The 16,801-nt window shown below is 40.2% G+C and overlaps 1 protein-coding gene across 4 annotated transcripts in view; it reads left to right on the plus strand.

The window, feature by feature from the left end:
* Window positions 1–16,801, plus strand: part of LOC124158442 (major facilitator superfamily domain-containing protein 6) — a 137,668-nt gene that overhangs the window by 7,279 nt on the left and 113,588 nt on the right. For all 4 annotated transcript variants that reach the window (XR_006864791.1, XR_006864792.1, XR_006864790.1 and 1 more), the window contains exons 4-5: window positions 4,866–5,116; window positions 8,706–8,835. Coding sequence is in view for 1 of the 4 variants with exons in the window: in XM_046533528.1 (XP_046389484.1) it covers window positions 4,866–5,116; window positions 8,706–8,835 (381 nt within the window). In the remaining 3 variants the exon portion in view is untranslated. The remainder of the gene's footprint in view (window positions 1–4,865; window positions 5,117–8,705; window positions 8,836–16,801) is intronic.

Genomic DNA, 16,801 nt, shown 5'->3' on the forward strand with positions numbered 1-16,801 from the left:
TGCAACACAGTGTGCCATTGATGCTCTCCTTGTACGTACCAACGTGCTCCTTACCCAATATGACAAAGACGACATACATGAGCGTATTGGTCACGCGCTCCATGTCAGCCTCCTCTGCTTCGCTCCCTGATGGAATGAAGATGAAATTAATGCCATGGAGAATATCCCGAGGGGAGCACTTACGCACCCAGCTGCCATGCACCCCTTTTAAAGTGGGCGGACTCGATGAATTTGTTTATCATTGTTAAAACTTCCCCTAACTCATTCCCTCATTAGAAGAAAATGTTATTGGTCTCTTATTATTCCTGAAAATCTGAAAAAAAACATGTTGTGTGTAGACATTTTACCCAACCAAGTGCAATGCCCATGTAAAGCATATCCATGTGTTTTATAGGGAAAATTGTAATTTTTAATATTTGTGGCCATTGCACAATTTTATTTTGTCCAATCGAGGCCTTCCACAGAGGTCTTCAGCTTGCAAAATTTCATTTCTTTTAAAAAATAGCATCATCTCATGAGTCATTTCTCAAAGCAAATCAAAGGAAGAAGCCAATCTTTTCAATTCTTAATGGTGACATTGAGAATCATCTCCAAGAGATGTACTGGCAGTTTGTGAAGTCAGACTTCCTAAACACTGCAAAGATAGGCTACCAGCTGAACGACATTAATATTGATGACGTTGCGAATGGATTGATGCCTACCTTGATGCTAGGCTGAAGAACGTCAAAGATGATAAATTTAGGTTGGAATGTAAGAAGTGTTTGGTCTCCAATGTAAAGAAAATATGTAGTTGAGAAAAGCCCAATTCAGTACAAATTTACCAGAGATTGCTTGATTTACTTGAATAGGGAAATTGCATACATTTTATAAACAGTATGCTGATATACTACAGTAAATACTTAGTACCGCAATATACTTTTTTCCGCTTAAAATTCAGTTTATACCCTAGAAAATGACTCCCAAAAGTCGCCCGAGTTTCGCGGGCTAAAAAATACCGCCCCCACTAATCTTTGGCCGTGACGTCATAGTTCAGTACGAGTCCCAGATCCAAGCCCAGTAACTGCAGGTTTGGAAGAGCCACGTTGCGTTTAAAGGAGAACATGGGTGAAATAAGGAAAAATTACAAGTGGTACATTGTTCCTCTGTGCAATAACACCCCAGAAAAAAATTTTCGTCTGCATTCCCACGGAGGAAATTAGAAGAAAAGCTTTGATGCATGCCGTCTGTCGGGATGAGCGTTACGGAAAAATAAGAGTATAATAAACGGAATGATAAACCCGTGTGCTATGTGAGCGAAGATAACTTTAATATAAATAATATTTCCATATTTCATTGACTGAATAACTTGAAACTGAGATTTTTCGATAATTCGGCAGCCGTAGAATAAAAACTCAACTTCCGAACAAAAATCGAGGTAGGTGTTTCTCGATGGTTACGATCGTTACGATGGACTCAAATTATTAAGGCACTTGTTCAATTTCAGTTACGGAAGGACATAGAAAATTCCATGATGTTTAAAATCAAGGGAGGAAATATGAAAATATATGTGCCGCTGTACTTTGAAAATTTATATCCTGGCTTCACTGCATGCTATAATAATGAAATATACGTCATTTTAAAGGAAATTTTATCCTAAATTCTGATTTATTTTATTATGATTATTTATATTTAAATCCCATGATGTTTAAAATCAAGGGAGGAAATATGAAAATATAGAGCAACGTTGATCCTCATGCATTCGAGTGCCAGCCAAGAAGACAGCGTTTTCTTCTATTGTCGGCGTCAAAATGATGTGTACTTTGCAAATTTATATCCTGGCTTCACTACATGCTATAATAATGAACTATACGTCATTTTAAAGGAAATTTTATCCTAAATTCTGATTTATTTTATTACAAAAAAATTGAAAAATGTAGACACGGTCAGTGCAATAAATGACTCCGCGCACCGAAAAATTAGCCGTTTTGTCAACTTCATGAACTTTGCAACTCAACCTAAGTAAAACTACTACGTCTACAGCATTCATCTTCCACATTAATTTACACTCATCAGTGCGGATTAATAAAATGGCTTTTGGGTATTTTTAGAACTTATATTTTGTTATAAATTAATGAAAATATTTAAACATTATCTTGTCCCATAGTTTACCCCGAAAGATAAAGGAAGTTGTAGATGGAAAAAGAATGGAATCCAGAGGTGGTCACAAAAAATGAATCGCAGCATTCTTTGATTTTATTCTATGCCGTTGCTTGCTTTTCAAAAAAGAGTTGAGTCACAAGAGGAATGTTCTGCGGCCTTTGATTTGGAAACTATGGAGATAAGGATGGACATGTGTGGATCAGCAATTTCCATTTAGTTGGTTGTCAGGATAAACCAAGGATCCATTTAAAGGTTGTCAGGCCATCGTATAAAGATAGGACTGATGTGCACCACAGGGGAAATGGGGTGTTTGAGGGAAAAGTCAAACCCAAAGTTGCCCAAAGAATGTGCAGTTCTATGTTGCTCTTTCCCCAGTTAAAACCAAATAGAAATTGGATTGGGATGATATTTTCACCACGGGTTCCAGTGATAGTGAGAGTGCAGGTGATCACGGTCACCGTCGAAAGTCATCCCTCTAGGATTTCCGATACGGAATTTTTAAGTGACAACTGATCGCAATGACGATGAGCTCGCCTTTAGAGTAGGTTTCAGATATATCGTGAGAAAAGCTCCCAAAATGTATTAAAGACTCTGTTTGGAAAACATGCTCATTTTAATGCTAATTTAGGAAGTATTTCATTTCAAAAGTAACTTATTAACACCTGAAGACGTTGTGTTTATTATATTGATCGAAGTGCGATTGACCGATTCTTTCTGCAGAATAGGAAGTGGCTTCGGGGTTTTTGGTCACAAGATGGTAGATTGTGTTGGAAGTTCGTCTATATTTTCGCTACTAAATTGAAACATTAATAGTCTGGCTTCCTCAGAGCTTCCTGTCGCCCTCCAGGCAAGGTATTTTCAAGTTGAAAGTATCATCGACAGCTTTGAGGTGGAAATAAGTTCATCATAAGACTACCGGACTGCCAAAAGAATACACATTTCACATGAATATACGCTTTCGCCAATATTATACGCAAGTCTCACTTTGTTATGAACTATAAAACATTACAGATGCACATCAGCTACCTTTCCATTTCTTGGCATCGACTTTCCGAGCCGACGAAGTCTACAGTTTCACTAAAATACCCTGTTATCATGATGGAATCAGTAACAGGAAGCTTGCTAGGATCAGCCTAAGAATAACCATATGCCTTCATCTTTACGCAATCTATCGCTTTCAATGGAGGAGAAATAGATCAAATAATAGCCCTGAAGTCACAATGAACAACTCCGATAAGTCTGCACTTCAATAAATGAATCATAACCACGCCGTCACATGTATTCAATTCAAGTACTATGGCCGTGCCACCGTGCCTCCTCGTACTGAACTATGATGTCACTTTTCTACCAGCCAATCATCGGGCGTTTTCGCTTCTCACTTGCATTTGAAAATTCTCGTGAACTTTGATGCATTAAATATCGCAAACCACGTCATAAAATAATAAAAAAACTTTCACCGAGGTATGCAAACATATATTTTTATATAATTTTGGGGCTATTGATTATATCTGAAATATATGCAAGTTCCCTATTCTTGTCTTGAGGCTCTTTTGTCCACAAATCATATAACCGTTCTACAGGCAGACCGTGCGGGAATCCAGTTGTAAAGATTTGTATCCCAGGTGCATTAAGCAGAGCTCACGGGCATAAATAGGGATACCGATAGATTGGACTAATTCCACGTGAGTCAGCCTAACAAGGAAGAGGACAAAGGATGTATGGGCAGCAGCTACTTAAATTATCCTGCTGTCCTCCCATGGTATGCAATGCTATTGTTGAGAGTGGGTTCCACGTGAACAAAGATGTGTTAATTGAGAATGTAGGTACATGAAGACCCTCATTGCTCTGACTAGAGTTTGGGATGGGATATTTTATGTGGAAGGAGAGGCGTGTGTGGAAGTAGGTTGATGGGATATGAGTGTGAAGAAAGTGCCAAGTACGTACATTGGTATACGATTGACGAAGGGAAGATAAATAAATGAGCTAGATAAGTTAAAAGTGGAGAGACAAGTCCTGAAAAAAAAACAGGAAGAGTTAGAGAAAACATTTAAGAATATGAAAAGTGAAAATATGTATTTACTTTATCTGAGCACAATTGTTGGATGTTACCTGAATTTTTCATTTCTGGTCTTTTAATCTTAGACCCCAATATTTTCAAATTGGGTTCCTTACTATTTCATTAGCTTTGTTTGGGATTTAAAGTTCTTATGAGGATTGATTGATATGCATATATATTTATTTTTCTGCTTCCATTTATCCTAATTTATTTAGGTGCATTTTTGGGTTGCATTGAAATCTGTAGTAAGCAATTTCATGGGATATAATGGAGAAAACTGCCAGTAAAAATACGGGAAAATTATGTAGAAAAAAAATTGTGGTCTCCTTGATCAATGATGCATTGTGGACTCTTATTATGAATTTACCAAAGCTCTATTTTGGCCTTTGGTTAACTATGAAATAAATTTTCACAATTGCTACTTCAAAAAAATTAAAGTGTTACCATTTGGTGTTTTTTTTTCCTTTGAAAGTGTCCCTTTTTCTGGCAGGTAATCTATTTAGAAGGTCAGGTTCCTTGTCATTGGGCTCATTTAGGAAGAGTGTTTGTTATTATTTGGTTGTCATTTTTATCCTTAGCTCTATTCACCTAATGGGAATTTCATTCCAAAATAACATCCATTGCTACATCAGTGAATGATATTCCTAATTTAAATTATTAACTCTTCCAGGTGGCCCTGATACTTTGGTGCCTGATAAGCAGTCCACAGGAGAAGAAGATGTACTTAACAAGCTAGAATTTACTGTAGAAGTGCCTTTACACCATACACTCCTTGTTGATTCCGATTTATTCTTTAGAGTATCAAGGGCAACCTTCCATAATGGCATGACGATTATTCCATATTGCAATGCATGGATGAGCATGGAATGTGGATTAACCTGTAACAGTTTGAAAGTCTCTGAAGCCATTGCAACTGCCCCTGTGAGTATTTTACTGCTGAAATTTTTAATACTTTTCATTACTAGCACTTCAATGAGTTTTTTGACTAATCAGTACGAGCACTCTGTGACCTTAAGAGTGTGCCCTCCTGTATTGACTGGATCAGTTCCACTTTTAATTTCTTCTGGCTCTCTTCATGGCCTTGATTCTTGGCTCTGGCTTTTGATTTAGCTCTTTGATTGCTAGATTGCCATAGCACAAGAAAAATCAGCTTTCACTAAGCAAAAATGAGGGTCTTCTTTTTTTAACCCTTGGGATATGCATGAAAGCTTCAAGTGAATTGGTCATATTGATCGTTCTATAAGTACTAGCTATTCCCTGAGAAAAATATTTGTCGTGCATGTGGAGGATATAAGTTTTCCACTCCTACGGAATTGTGGGAGGCAGCAGAATCTATACAAATATCGTCTGGGCAGGCAGGCTCCTGCACAGATTTTGTGGGACTCACCAAGTAGGGAATAGCTTCTTGGGAGGTCGGGTCGTTTAAATTAAGGTTCATTGAATGGCACTGTAATGTAGGATGTGTTTACACTATGGATGGGAGAGTGGAAGCGTGGGATTGGGAGTAGGCGATACTGTTCTAGGAAACACACTTTGATGGAAATAGAGTTTGAAGTGCGTGGATCAGGGATGGCAAACCTTTCAGCAGTTTTGAACCAAAGTCAATGAAGTAGCGTACACCAACCCAATAAACGCACCAGCCCATGATGTGTTATAGAGTATCAATTATTTTTCAACTATATAAAAGGAATGTTATATTTTTTCAACAAAAACCACAATTTTTTAATATACCTACTATGCCTATGTTCCTAATATTTGCTAGTTTATTTGTAATATTTGAAGTTTCAATGGAGTATATACCGAAGAACCATATGTTAAATACCATTAAATGCTTTGGTCAATGTTTAATTACATTTCTATGTGGTGATTAATTACATGATAGGACCCTTTATTACCATTCTGATGCCCTTCAACTAATTTGACCTTTGGTGAGAGAAGAGAAGTAGACTGCCACCAGTATTTAGTTTTTGCTCTGTTTCTTACACTTAGTGCTGTTTTTTTCATGTCTAAGTTGGATAAAAACCCATTTGTGGGATCTCCTTCAGGCTTTCTGTCATCACCTTTCCCTTCTCTCTCCCACTCTCTGAAATATATGTATTGGCAACACCTCTCTCTACTCTGGTGATGATGTAATCACTTTGAAACCTCAGTTGAATCAAAGTTATTTTTTCAGTAAATTACTGCTTGCTTTTAGTAAATCCCAAGATTATTGACTCTTAGTGATGATGATTTTTGTTTCTATTGTTCCCAATGGAGTTATTGCTATGTAATTTCATGAAATTCGTGCGTAGGTTTCCGCGGCGTTGTTCACGATGACTGCTAATTTCCGGGTTCTTCAGCCGCGTCTGTCGTTTTTGGTTGACTACAGTTTCGGAAGCCATCCTGCTTCCGTCTTCAGGTCGAAGGTGAGAAGTTTTCATTTTTTGCCGTCTTATATAGCACTGGCCGATCTCCTCCTGTGCGCTGATTGGTCAGAACTCTCTTCCAAACGTTGCTGATTGGGTAGCCGTTGTCCCTGTTAATATTTTGTCTTTTGTAAATTTCAATTGCTTCCCTGATTTGCCTTGGGTAGTAGCGACTCTCTTTTGCCACTATCTTCGCTTTTTCGAATTCAATGTTATGGCCGGCCTCACTCCAAACATGCTCTGCAATGGCTGACAAGTGCAGTTGTTTTTTATTGGTAGCTCTCACATGCTCCTTCATCCTTGTCGCCATTCCTCGGCATGTTTCGCCAACATATGACTTTCCGCAGGAGCATGGCACTGTGTACACGCCTTTGCATAGTGCCTGCGGGATACGATCTTTTGGTCCAGGTACAATGTTTTGTATCTTGGTCACGCAATTGAACCTTGTGACCACGTCATGCTTCCTTAGTATCCTAGCAATGCATTCTGACACTCCTGCTATGAATGGAATTGTAAGCCGTGCCATTCCTGATTCCTGATTAGTGCTTTGGTCAGGTGCTTCTTCTCTGAATCTAATGATTCGGCGTCGGAAATGGTGAAGGCTCGGTGGAGTAGAGATGTTACCACCGAGGCCTTCTGGGTGGGATGGTGGTGTGATTCTGCGTTCAGGTATCGGTCCGTGTGCGTTTCCTTTCTATACACCGCATGTCCAAGACTGCCATCGTCTTTCCTCTTAATCATCACGTCCAAGAAGGGCAACTGGCCTTCGCATTCCTTTTCCATTGTGAAGCGGATCCTTCGGTGTTGGTTGTTGAGATGTATTAAAAATTTGTCCAATTCCTCTGCACCGTGTGGCCATATGATGAACGTGTCATCAACATACCGAAGCCAAAGCTTTGGTTGCTTGTGGTAGGTATTCACGGCCTCCTCCTCAAACTTTTCCATAAAGAGGTTGGCCAACACAGGGGAAAGGGGCGAACCCATTGCTGCTCCGTCTGATTGTTCATAATAGTTGTCATTCCACAGGAAGAAGTTGTTCCTCAGGCAGTGCTCCACAAGCTTGGGGAAGTCCTTGGGAATTCCTGAGCTTGTCAGCTTTTTCTCAATTTCCACTGATTCTTCAATGGGCATGTTCGTAAACAGCGACACTACGTCGAAGCTCACCATGATGTCTTCTCTCTCGATGGTAATGCCTTTTATCATATTCACGAAATGGGCTGAGTTCTTCACATATGAAGAGGTGTTTCCCACGCAATCCTGTAGAGTTTGGGCTAGGTATTTGGCGAGTGAGGCCCATTGTGAGCCAAATTGACGCTCCAACCTATCGACTCGCCAAATACCTAGCCCAAACTCTACAGGATTGCGTGGGAGAGAAGACATCATGGTGAGCTTCGACGTAGTGTCGCTGTTTACGAACGTGCCCATTGAAGAATCAGTGGTCACAAGGTTCAATTGCGTGACCAAGATACAAAACATTGTACCTTGACCAAAAGATCGTATCCCGCAGGCACTATGCAAAGGCGTGTACACAGTGCCATGCTCCTGCGGAAAGTCATATGTTGGCGAAACATGCCGAGGAATGGCGACAAGGATGAAGGAGCATGTGAGAGCTACCAATAAAAAACAACTGCACTTGTCAGCCATTGCAGAGCATGTTTGGAGTGAGGCCGGCCATAACATTGAATTCGAAAAAGCGAAGATAGTGGCAAAAGAGAGTCGCTACTACCCAAGGCAAATCAGGGAAGCAATTGAAATTTACAAAAGACAAAATATTAACAGGGACAACGGCTACCCAATCAGCAACGTTTGGAAGAGAGTTCTGACCAATCAGCGCACAGGAGGAGATCGGCCAGTGCTATATAAGACGGCAAAAAATGAAAACTTCTCACCTTCGACCTGAAGACGGAAGCAGGATGGCTTCCGAAACTGTAGTCAACCAAAAACGACAGACGCGGCTGAAGAACCCGGAAATTAGCAGTCATTATGTAATTTCATTTATACTAGCTGTATATTTTATTGCTCTACATCGCGTCAGACGCTAAATTAGTTCACTTGGTCCATGGAGCAGGGGATATTGCTCTCTGATGTTTCTTTTTTCCTCACAGATTTACGGCAATGCTGACGAGAGGGAGCGGGGCAGTTTGTTCTGGATCTTTGGTGCTCTGGTGCTTGTAGCTTGGGTCGGAATGGCTGTGACCGTCAGCATTGGAGATGCTATTTGTTTTGAAGTCCTGGGTATGTTCATTCACTGTGCTATGTTCACTTCTACCATTTTCTATAGATTCAACAGATTCAGGATTCAATTGGTGGAAGTTAGACATATTTAAATAAATAAAAGATCATAGCACTTTTCCATTAAATTTTTTAATGCGTACAACACGTTTCGGCTCACTGAGCCATCATCTGGTGCAAGACACTGCAAAACATCTGCCCATCACCTTTATACCCTTGAGAAAGAGGGTTGGGGAGGATTTGACATCTTGAAGAAGGGGGTGGGAACGGGCGTACAGAGTGGAGAGAGTGGGAGAAGGCACAACTACGGGATGGAAGGAGGACTGACTGTCAAATAACGACACGTGGGAAGAACCACAGAAAAACGAAAGAATGAAAAAATTGTTGGAAAGAGTGAAAAAAGGGGGGGTAGGATAAAAAGAGAGGCTGCGTGTCTTTAGAAACGGAGAGGAGTAAGTAGCGATGCAGGAAAAGAGGAAGGGGTGAGGAGTCCCTTTAGGTTAGCTGAGAAGGAGTGAGAATTAGCAAGGGTACTGGGAGGGAATTGCCAGCAAAAGAAAATGGTCAACACAATACGGAGAGACGGTGGGCGGACGGAAAAACCCTGTGAATGTTGGGGTCGGTTAAGGCGTGGGTGAAGAAAGAATTTTACCATTTGTTTTCGGAAAGGGGATCTTAAGGAGAGGAGAGTAGGTGACAAACACTTGTTCATTCATGAGCATTTTCATATCACTCTGTGCAATTTCGAATTTCTGTAAAACATCAAGTCTTGTGCCCTTACTTTTGAAGTGTAGAATTTCAGGTTGAAAATGACAACAATGAAAAGTCTGTAGTAAGTGTTTGGCGAGAAGTGATGTTTGATCCCCATTTTTCCAGCACCTTCTTTGTTCCTTCATGCTGGTAATGGAACTTCTGCCTGTTTGACCGATGTAACACATGTTGCATGATTCACAATTAACTTTGTAAATGCTGGATCGATGGATGGGCTCTATTTTGTCTTTAGTAGGACACAAAACTTTACCGAGAGTGTAGGGATTGTAGGAAGAAACATTGAATTTATTTTTGGGGAATTGCGAGCAAGCCTGTTGGAAAGATCTCCCACAAACAATAGCCTGCATCATTTTTTAGATTTCTCTGTGATGAGGGGAAGGGAGCCAAGCTGTGAAATGGATCGAGTTTTCAACTTTCTCTGAAGGATTTTAGTAATACTACTGGTACCACTATGTTGACGACATCATCTTCTGCTGGACCCAAAGTGTCAGACAATGAGATAACTTTCTGAATCTTTGAAATACCCAACATCCTAATATTACATTCACAGTGGAAAAAGAATCCAATGAGCAAATAAACTTTCTTCATCTCTCCATATCCATGTTGTTGTCAAACATGAATTTGGTGTACAGTGAGTCCTCGTTTAACGTCACTTAACGTTCCTGAAAAATGTGACGATAAACGAAATGACGTTAATCGAAGCATAATATCCCATAAGAAACAATGTAAAAAGTGAATATCGGCTCCCAGACCTCACAATTCCTGCGCGAAAAAAATGTTAGCATATCATATCTGGGGCATTTTTTACGGTGGGAATGCTAAACTATCGCATAAATACGAGTTCCTGTCTTCATCGACAACAATATAGCAGCAGTGACGTAAATCCTTCTCCATTTTTGTATCTTCCAGCATTTGCTTTTCAGCTTCGCTATGGTGGTCGCCCGGGCGAGCGTCGCCTCGGCATCATCATCGCTGAAACATCGTCGCAGTTACAGGAACCAAAATTATAGTGAACTCGGCAAAAAAAGTGACGACGAAAACTCCGAGTTCTACACGGAAAAATGCCTTGAAATCACTTTTTAGGTTCCTGAAAACCATTATGTCAAGTAAAACCTCGCGCACCTACGCAAGAATTCGTTTTGCAGAAATTTTTGCTAAAACCGTAATCGCAATTAAGAATAAACACACTGTTTTACACTTTGCTTAGACTGACTGTATTACCGCCCACAAGACGAACAACCTGCAACGCCCGCCGCTTCGCCTTTTTTTTCGCGCGAAATTTTAGAGACTTGACGTTATCACGAAGCGTAGGTGCGATAAACGAATGACGGTCTCAAAATTTTTGTGACGTTATCGCGAAATGACGTTAAACGGGGTGACGTAGAACGAGGACTCACTGTATACAGAAAACCCTGCTGTAGCGATACAATCATTCCAAGTAACTCATGCCATCCAACCTCCCAAAAATTATCCTCATTTCATTCCATGTTACATAGATTGGTTAATCTACCGTTAAATGCAATGAATTTCAATTTTGAACTTTCCGAAATTAAATCAATTGCAGTTTCAAATGGCTGTAGTGTAAATATTATTATAAATCGTGGATTTCATTATTTAGGTTGAGTGGGAAGCGTGGGCTGGGCTCTGTTGAAGTGGGACTGGGCAAGTTCAGGGCGGTCAATGAATAAACTGTTGTAAGGGGTTTGACAGAGGTTTTGAGGTCAGAAGAATACCCTTCTACATCTGAGGGCACTACGAATAACCACCACCCTCTAAAGATACCCCAGGATGTCATGCTATCAACTTGGCGAAATAGGAATTAGGAAAAGGGGAATGTGTCCTTTTCTGTTTACATTTGAATGAATGAGGGTCATTAGATGATTCTAACCCCAAAACTTATCTAGTTTTTGGCATTTGACACACATACCACAGCTTTCTTCTTTTTTGGCTGCGTAATTAGGACCTTATTCATGAAATCCCCTGGCCAATATCCTTCCTCATAGATCCTGATCCTGCGCACTAGTTGGAAAAGCCTTTCTTAGGATGCTTCCCTAGATTCTTCAGAAGCTCACATGGGATATTGTCCACGCCGACTGTCTCTTTTCATAGCCTTCATATCACAAAGGGCTCACTTGATCTCCACATCTGGTATCCCCAGTCCAAGATTATCCTCCTCCATTGCACATTCCTCCTGTAAAGTTAATCTTTCTGGAAGTAAGGAAATAAAACTTGGTAAGGTTCACTGTTATTTAATTATGGGTACGACCCGGGTTTCGTAACTTGGTTACATTGTCAGGTGTTTCGGTTACCAAGTTACGAAACCCGGGTCGTACCCATAATTAAATAACAGTGAACCTTACAAAGTTTTATTTCCTTACTTCCAATATGGAGAGATTTCTCAAAGTAAAGCCTGAAGTTATTAGATAATCTTTCTGGCCTGTTCCTTCTGTCATGCTGATCGTCCATGTATTCCTTCTGTTTACTCTGTTCCTCTTCTCTTTCGGTTAGCAACCGTCCATCTTTAGCCTTAATTTTAGACATTGCTTGCCCTCTTTTGCTGCCCAATAGTGACTTAACTTTGGCATACAACGCGCCTGCTTCTCCATCCTTCTGAAATCTTTCCATTTCCTCTCACTTTCTTTTCCACCAAGCCTCCCTTGCCCCCGTAGTTTCATGCCGTAATCGATTATTTATTTGCCTATACATTCTTTTGCCTTGCTCTGTGTCCAGGTTCATCTACTATCCCCTCTCCTCCATTTCTTTTGTCATTTTCTCCGTAATCCATAGCTTGTTTTTCCTTCCACTGTCAACGCAGCCAATTGACTTCTCAGCCACTTTGACTACAGTGGAACCCCGATCTATCGTTCCCGCATTCATCGATTGCCGTTCCTGGTCCCAAATAAAATTCCATAACGACTATGTAATTTTTTCCCACATCCATTGTTCCCGTCTTGTTTTCCGGCATTGATCGTTTGAATATGCCGGCCTCGGTGGCGGTGGGGTAAAGTCCTCGCCTGCCAAACCGTAGGTCGTGGGTTCGAATCCCGCCTGGGTAGGTGATCCCTATCCAGGGCATGGATGTTAGTGTTGTACTTTGTTAATATTGAAAACCCTCGTTGTAAAAGGCCGTTATGTGCTGTTTACGGGGGATGTGATAAATAAATAAATAAATAAAATAAAAAATATCGCGGTCCCGTCGTATAATTTTCCCGCATCCATCGTTTGACGAAAATGAGACGAAGTGTTTACAATGTGTTATATGTGGCTAATGGCGACAGACTCATAGTTTGAATCTCCCCCAGTAGATTGAACTACCATGGGGAGAAGCTAAGTGCCGTGTGATAATAACATTAGTGCATTTCCCAAGATCCGCTATCCGCCTCAATTCAGCACTCGCCTCCCTCCCTCTGACGCTTTCCTCTTCTCTGAAATCAAACAAAAGGTCCCAGCTCGCACAGGGATCGTATTACAAAGACCTTATCTTCGAAAGAAAATATCAAGTTACACGAGGACAATAGAAACGTGTTTTGCACCCTCCCCCTTTTCTCACCCCCTGACCTTTTTCAGCGTAACTGCTTCAAAGTTCCCAGTTTCTGGAAGTCAACTGCTGCATGAATCACCTATTAGCCCAAAAGGTGTCTAACAATGAATTTCGGCCGTTGGCATTATACTTTTATTAGATTGAATTATTTGTAAAGTGCACATGATTCTAAAGAGAATGAGACCAAACACGATGTATTTATAACATTACTAGCTGACCCGGCGAACTTCGTACCGCCTAACATTCAATGAACTTATGGTCTAGTTGCACCATTTATAAATAAAGAGCGGCTGTATCGTTTTAATCATATTTGATTTATTATAAATTATATGAGAAAATATTGACGAAATAAAAATTATACGCATTCAGTTGTTGGCTATTTGTGTTATTAACCGTAAAAAAATGTTTTTAGGCCTTAGTCCGTAGTGTAAACTTGGCTCGTTCACGGGGCAGGTTAAGGCAACGCTAGACCGACGCTTGACTGATGCTCAAAATAGTGTAAGAAAAGCCCCTATGAAGCAGCATTCGTATCAATTGACTTTAGGCGCGCCAGTTATAGTATCTCTGTTTGGAAAAAATGCACTGCGTAAACGTGCTGCATGTGTAAACGCACCGCGGTGTGCCCTACACATTCGGGTTTAATGTCTTGCATCGAGCGCTTTCTGATAAACAACAGTTTTTGTTTTGTTATCAGGCGCAGGATAAAGCGAATGAAGCTAAATAAAAATAGCGAAGCGAAGCAGGGACGCAGCGAGGGTGGTTTTGGGGGGTTAAAACCCCCCCAAAAGCTCAGAGAATCTTTTTATAAAACATTTGGTCATTAACATTAGGGGGACGGATGAGTCACAAAATATTTAACTGTTCACACAGCCGCAAAACCTACCATTTTGAACCTTTTATCCTAAAAAATGTCTGGGAAGGGCCCCCACACCTCTCGCTTACCTTGGCGAGTTTTCTATACCCTACAGACCCGCCAGTATTAGCTGCGCCTATTCTTAATTCCTAGCTGCGCCCTTGAGGCGAAGGAAGAAATACAGCGGATTGTTTACCGACTCGTAAACATACCACATATTATTTACCATGAGAAAATCATGGGTTTTCACTGACACATGTGAACAAACATCACAAAAACTGAAAGACTGACCATGCGATTTGTTAATCGTTATCACGAATGTAACACGAATTGGAAATTGAATACGTTTAAGCTCAAAAGGGCATATAAGTTGGGATCATGGAATCTTCGGATTGCGAACTTCCTCATCTTTGAATTTTCCTTTGAGTATAGTGGCGTGAATCACTTTCATTATCAGTTTTTTTAATAACCAAACACGTTCCGTTGGATAGTTTTGGTTGGTTTAGGTTTCGTAAGATCATGAATACAGAGCCTACCTTTAGCTGTAAATCGTGCCGTGATAAGCCAGGTGCGTCCAAGGACTTTAAATATTCAGATAAATAGTTGGTGACTTCGTCTTCGTTTATTACAAAGTTAAAAGATTTGAATTCATGCAGAGTACACGGACATTACTGATAATCAACAATTGCTTGGAGATTTGTTTACACACACGGTAGTTATGTGTTTGTTGACAACTCAATTCGAGCTGAGCTTACCTCTAATTCAATTATTTTAATACTATTTTAATATTACTTTAATATTTTTAACATGTTTGAACATTTAAATTTTTTTAATATTGTTAAAAAGATCAGTCAATTCATTAGTAAAAACGAAAAAAATCTTATTTTTTTGACCATTTTAACAATCAACTCCTAAAAACATATCACTAAGATAAAGTTGAATTTTTTTTGTGAACTTTTCCTATTTTTTAATGCCCTATATGTTATCCGGGGCTGAGACGAATCCAAAGAGCCTAATGTCACTAAAATCGGTGCAGCCGTTCTCGAGTTATAAGTGTTCTAACTAACACGATTTTCGACTTTCTTTTATGTATATAGATTTAAGCATTTAAAACTAGAAAATAGTTGGAAAAATACAATGATGATTTCTGGCGAAACTCTATATCCTCGTAGCTGAGCTTCTCGGCAGTTAATGTAGCATTTTTCCGAAATCAGGATATCAGGTTATTATCAGTTATCAATTTACGAGTTATACTATAAGTCTCAGTTGTAAGAGTTACTGAGGAAGGAATGTCTTCTCAAGGTATTTTGTTTCACCCTAATAACAATCAGGATTCATCTACTCATCTGGCGCTACGATAATTAGAAAAGAATGTGTAAGTTGCCTTCTCTTTAGAACAAAAAATTTCATGGCTATTTGTATGGCAGGATATTTGAAAGTGATAATATTCTAATCAACAATATGACCTAAGTGTCTCGATAAAGTACTAGTATTCCTGTAATTGGCTAAAATCTTCTTTGAATCCTTTAACAAATATCATAATTACGCGGCAAAATCCTGTGTTTTCTGGGACATAGGCAACCTATCCAAACATTCCCGCATTGATCACTTTCCTGCATTCATGGTTTTTTTCGTCCTTCCCCCTGAAAAACGATAGATGGAGGTTCCACTGTAATTATATGAAATTGATTTATTGATTTATTACATTCTATAAACAATTTTAATAAATATTTTCGGCGATCTCAGAAAGATTGGGTAAGGGAAACTTGGTTACTGTGCGGTAATAACAACGTGCACAAAAAACAGTCTCTCGGAGGCGCAAGGAATTAAAAAAGGACTTCCTGTGTTCAGACGGTAGAAGGTCCTAGGGGCATTGGCATATTAAAGGAGGCCATGGTATTCGGCATCTGGGCAAGAGCGAGGTTAGGTTGGGCCTTAAGTTGGCCCTGAATTTTCCAAACATTGACGTCATAACAGATATCACTTTTCATTGCTGCGTTTACATTATATGTCTCATACGTATGGCGTATGTCACATACGTTAATTTTTAGTTCATATACGGCCGGTGATTGTCCTATTTTTCACTTATAAACGGACCATGAATTTGACGACATTGAGACCGCGATAACCTGAAAAAAACCGTGAAAACCTGTAAAAAACCGTGAATTTCATTATTTAGGTTTAGTGGGAACCCTGGCTTTTTTACCTAGGGTTTCGGATGACTGACTTGCACTGAAAACCAAGGCCACTCAGTTCCCCTTGGACTTGCGACCGGTGAATGGGAGGGAGGGGGGAAGATAAGAAGTTTGTGTATGAGACGCACCCCCATTATTTGCTGCAGTTTCTGGAAAAAAAGGTGTGTCTCTTACATGCGCTTATAGAGTATTAACATACAGTAAGTATATTCTAGAGGGCTCACGGCATAGGAGAAAATCGTATCGACAGTTTTAATTCCCCTACAGCAGACAGATGGCATTGGAGGGGCATGCAAGGTGCGAGAGAGAGCACGTTCAAGGTCTTTCCCTTTCCCTCGCCTGTCCCCTTTCCTTCCCGCCCTCACCTCTTCCTAACTCTCCCAAGCATCGAGGGAAGGGAAGACGATGTTTACATCGGGCTGAGAGGGCTGAATCGGGTCCTATAGGAGATTTCTTTTTCGCCTGGTGAGCTGCGTCTTCCACGAATCTTCCCTCTTCTCTCTGCTTGGCTTTCCCCATTACTACTGAAAACACTTTTACAACATGCAGTGTGAATAAGTGTTTTAACTGTCTCATGCACTTCAAAGATTGCTGTCCGAAAGCCAAGCA

The sequence above is a fragment of the Ischnura elegans genome, chromosome 5 (assembly GCF_921293095.1).
Source record: "Ischnura elegans chromosome 5, ioIscEleg1.1, whole genome shotgun sequence".
Lineage (NCBI taxonomy): Eukaryota > Metazoa > Arthropoda > Insecta > Odonata > Coenagrionidae > Ischnura > Ischnura elegans.